The 5,000-nt window shown below is 37.0% G+C and overlaps 1 protein-coding gene across 1 annotated transcript in view; it reads right to left on the reverse strand.

Moving 5' to 3' along the window:
- The window catches only part of LOC125048326, a 12,530-nt gene extending 8,393 nt beyond the window's left edge, over positions 1-4,137 (reverse strand). Inside the window, exon 1 of the mRNA XM_047646990.1 lies at positions 4,032-4,137. Coding sequence (XP_047502946.1) covers positions 4,032-4,137 — 106 coding nt within the window. The remainder of the gene's footprint in view (positions 1-4,031) is intronic.
- Between the last annotated feature and the right edge of the window lie 863 nt (positions 4,138-5,000).

Below are 5,000 nucleotides of genomic sequence, written 5' to 3' on the forward strand. Positions count from 1 at the left end.
ATTCCTCTTCAGACGAATAATAAACCGAAATGGATCCATTTCGGTTTATTATTCGTTTGAAGAGGAACTCGTGAAGAGTTCGAAACGCTATGATTTAATTTGAATTTCTTACTGTGGCTGTTTTCTTTTTCGTCTTTTGTGTACACGTTACTTTGTTCATATATACACGCGTGAGCGAGCCGAAGACGTGAGTGATGCCCCATGAAGCAGATTTATGACAAATTAAAAGACACACAGTACACAGTTTATATATGTATTTATTGGTAAACCTTTCTTTTTTAAACAAGAATGGGAAGAATAAGGATATATAAATGGCCACACAGCAATTGCCAGCTTTTTTCTGTAGGGCGTGTGTGAAGCAGAGTAGGTTTTGTGGATGTATTTTACGCGTTGGAAAGTATAGTGTTTCGATGTGTTACAGCGCACCATATGTGCGAATACGTACGACAAATTGTGAATAAACGTTCCTCGGCATATGCGTGTGTTTTCTCGCTTTCCTTTTTTTTTTTTTTTTTTTTTTTTTTTTACTTGCTTGGCATGACAAACTCGTGTCTAATTGAATTTGTAGAAGTGTTGCAGGGTTTTCATGCTTTGTTATGTTGGTTTCCCATGCCTGAGGTGCTGGAACACGTCTTGGTTAGCATTTCCACTGGAATGACTTTTGAAGTGAAGATGTGCATTCTGTGTTCGATATTTGAATTGTATTTGAACTGGTGACAAGAGCATCTCTATCATTTCTGTTTTGTTTCGATGTCTTCATTTAGCACTCCCTAAATCTTCCTTAAATTCACTCCTCCTCTCCCACTTTAAGCCTACATCTGCCTCCTTCCACTTCCCTCCTTTTCCTCTCCCTCTCTCAATCCCATATCCCCTTCCTTCCCTCTCCCATCTTTTTTCTTTTTTTTATCTCTAAGCTCTCTCTCTCTCTCTCCCTTAATCCTCTTGAAGTCCACTCTGGTTCCCCTCTGTTTCCTGGTCTCCATATCCCTTTCTCTTTCAGTCCTTTCCTCTCCCCTTTTTCTCTCTCCTATCTCTTCTGCCCCTTCCTTTCCCATTCCCCTTCCTATTCCTCTCTTTTAAATAGTAAATGTGCATAAGCCTTTAGTGTTGTTTACTTGCCTCGAAGAAGGATGATGAGGATGAGGATGATAATAAACAATAATAATGATGATAATAATAATAATGATAATAATAATAATGAGTTTATTTAGAATGATCATATATTCTTATATGATGCGCGTGAGTATGTCATTATTTAATATTCATGTTGTTAATTACCACTGCTTTTTACATCAAAATTGACTTAAATTCATCAATCACATTAAATATGATTTCATGCGCATATTGTAAGCGAATTGAGGAACGGGCCGGACGGACGAAACAAAGCACAACTGTAATATGAAATTGTAAGGTATCGTATTCTATAGAGATGTGGAGTCATCGTTTATGGTTTCCTGCGTCAACGGTGAAATTCGGTCTATTGATTTATTTGTATGGTGTGATTGTTGGTATGTGTATAATTTGTGTGTCGTTGTTATGGTGTATGTCTGTTTTGCGTTGGTGTAAATCTAGCTGACGTTACGTAGTGCATTTTTACTTCATGTGTTTACTTCTGTTATTATTCAGCACTGGTGCAATTAGAGGGGGTTTAAGGCGTATACTTATAGAGACCTTATATAGATCGAGGTCTATATAAGTATACATAGACCTTGGGTTCAACTACCTGTGCCGTCTTCTTGTCGTGGTTGTGACTTGGTAAAGTAGATTTGCCGTTACGTGCGTGTGTTTTTTTGTTTTTGTTTTTTTTAACGGGGGGGGGGGAGGGTAGTGTTTGTCTGTTCAGTCTAGTATGCTGCTTATGTAGAATCTGAAAACATTACTATTTTAACGTCTGTAGTAAAATTGCTATTTGTTGTAGAAATCTGATTTTTGTCTTTTGACAATAAATTTTCTATCTATTCATTGAAAGTTCACTGCCAAACGCTCATTCACGACACAATAAAACGGAGAAATGTACGTAATTCTTGGGGCTTCTGTGGCCAACAAACACTACCTTTTATATATACGTTTCTAACTGAGAGTGAATTGTTGGCTAGACACTTTGGTGTAGCGTTTTGGTGTAACTATTCTTTTCTGTTCCTTTTTTTTATTTTTTTTTTTACTTCCTTCGTGTTGGGCAGCTGGTTGACGGGGTTCGATGCCCCCCCCCCCCCTCCCCCATTTAAAGCTCTTGTTATAGACGCTTTTGTATCTTGGGTTATTATTCTTTCTGGTCACTTTCCGAGTATGCAGTATTTTTTTTTTTTCCATTCTATTTGTATTGCTGAATTGCAAAGCTCTGAAACTTTTTATCATAACCAACAGGTGAATTGTTGTACATTTCTCAAAACTCTGTCATGGGGCAAGGAAGAGTTTGAAAACATAAACCTCTCTTTTATTATTCTTGCTGTGGAGCGATCAGGAAACCTTACCTTTCTTCTATATTTTTATTTCACTCTGTATACATAACACAATTGCTCTCAACCTTCCCAGTCTGGCGCCACACTTGAAATATTTCCTCGACTTATGAGACAAACTGACTCTACTCCAATACTATATTTATACAAATGTAGTATATATATATATATATATATATATATATATATAAATATATATCGTTTCTATGTTCCCTTGAAGAAGTACAGACTATGTTTCTCTTTTATAACTACCATTATTATGGTTATTATTATCATTAATATTTTATTTACCAACTCGTGTTTTCAACCAGAAACTGTACACATTGTTTTCTAATGCTTTAGGCTTCAAAAAAGGTAAGGGATATACATTACGCGATAAACTTGGAGGGGATCTTGTACACATTCTTGGATCGCGAAACATACGTTGAGAACACCTAGTCTAACAGGGCTGCTGTCTCGTTTGTTTGTTTTTTTTTTTTTTTTTTGTATCTTTGGATAAATGGCCATTGAAATCACAAATCATCTCTTATACTGTACAAATCACATGGACGATCACACATCACAAATGCTGACGTACAATGCAGCCTCGCATTCCTGACCTTTGTGCATTGGCCTGTAAATCAGCGAGGGACGTAGCATTGCAAAGCCAGTCCATTCTCAAATATCTTTTCAATTGACTAGATTTATAGAATTATTGCAACAACGATCGTGTTTTCAAATGTAGACGTTTTCACTGTGCTATACGCCTTTATCCTAATTCTTTATTTCTTACCCCCCCCCCCCCCTTTCTCTCTCTCTCTCTCTCTCTCTCTCTCTCTCTCTCTCTCTCTCTCTCTCTCTCTCTCTCTCTCTCTCTCTCTCTCTCTTTCTTTCTCTCTCTCTCTCTCTTGTTTCCGCCTTTCTTGTTTTCGTTCTTTACTCTCTCCTTTCCATTTCCAATTTTCATCTGCCTAATAGTTACCCAGTTGCAAAAAAACTTATGCTCGTCTGAAATATCAGCCTTTGTGCTGTCGTATCCCAAGTGTTTATACATGCCCAAAACCTACATAAAGCACAGAGATTCAATCACGCGCTCACCCTTCGCAACGCCAAGTGACCTTAAAGATAAGCCACTCAAGGTCATAGAGACAGATATGAATGGGTATGTTTAATGACAGAGATTAGACTGCGTGCGCCCACAACTGTACATGCACGCTTATACGAACAGATGACCAAATAATACATAATTTGAATTTATTGTTTTGTTTTTCTTCATAACGTCATTCTCTCTGCTTGGAAAAGCGCTTAGTAGTCGATCGCATGACCTCACCATATTTTACCTTTCCTTGACTTTGTGGAAAAAACTTTTTTTTTTTTTTTTTTTTTTACTAAAGCAATCAGTCTCGATACTGTAATTATTAGTATAAACATTATATTTATTATAATGCTGTTGGCATTACTAAAAGCAAAGCAAGATAAAATAAAATATTTCTGGAAAGAAAAAGGGTAAATAGGGGAGGTAGGAAGTACAAGTAATTGACTTATTGGTGACTTGATACTTGTGGCGCCATCTGTGTGTAAAGGCAATTAACAAACTAAACTCAGTGGACATGTGAATACAGTACATCCCTGGCTGGTTAATTGATATATCTCTATACTTTGTGATCTGTGTACCCAGTTGTGTTCTACCGTTCTTGCACATTCGTGCAAGAACGTGTGTGTGTGTGTGTGTATACATATACAGATACATACATACACATATAAGCATATATATGTATACAATATATATATAAACATGACTGTCACGATGGTCCAGTGGTTAGAGCACTGGACTCCGAGTTCAATTCCCCGTCGCGGCGGTCGTAAAAATGCCTGCGGTCTGACTGCTGAATCGAGAGCTAGAAAACAACATATCGCCTTGAAAAGTCAAACGCAGGTGTCGTAGGGGAAGTCACCGTCGTGGCACAAGTGTTAGCGCGCCGAACCGCGGTTGATTAGGAAGGGCATTCAATTGCCATATAACCTCTTAATAATGAATTGAGAGAGGCCTATGACCTGGAGTGGAATGAATGGCTGTTAAAAAAAAATATATATATATAATAAATATATGACTGTGTGTGTCAATGTATGCATGTAGGCATTATGTATATATGTATTCATTTTTTATTCTTTCGGCTTCTCCCCTCAGGGGTCGCCACAGGAAGGATCCGCATCATAGCCTTTGCTTGTGTTTTTAGCCGGATGCCCTTCCTGCCGCATGTGTGTTTATTTGTGTTTATATATCATTATCATTATCATGATTATCATGATTATCATCATCATCACCATACCCTCACACCATCATTATCATTATTTCCATTATCATCATCATTAGCAGCAGTAACATCACCATATTCCTGATCCTTATTATCGTCAACATTGTTATTGCCATTATTATCAATATTATTTGTCTATCATTATTATTATTATTATTACTATCATCATTGCCATTACGTTATCGTTGCAGCTGATTTGTTAGTATATATTTTGTTTATATGTGGATTAGTCAGTTATACTTTGGTGTAA

The sequence above is a fragment of the Penaeus chinensis genome, chromosome 43, assembly GCF_019202785.1.
Source record: "Penaeus chinensis breed Huanghai No. 1 chromosome 43, ASM1920278v2, whole genome shotgun sequence".
Taxonomy (NCBI): Eukaryota; Metazoa; Arthropoda; class Malacostraca; order Decapoda; family Penaeidae; genus Penaeus; species Penaeus chinensis.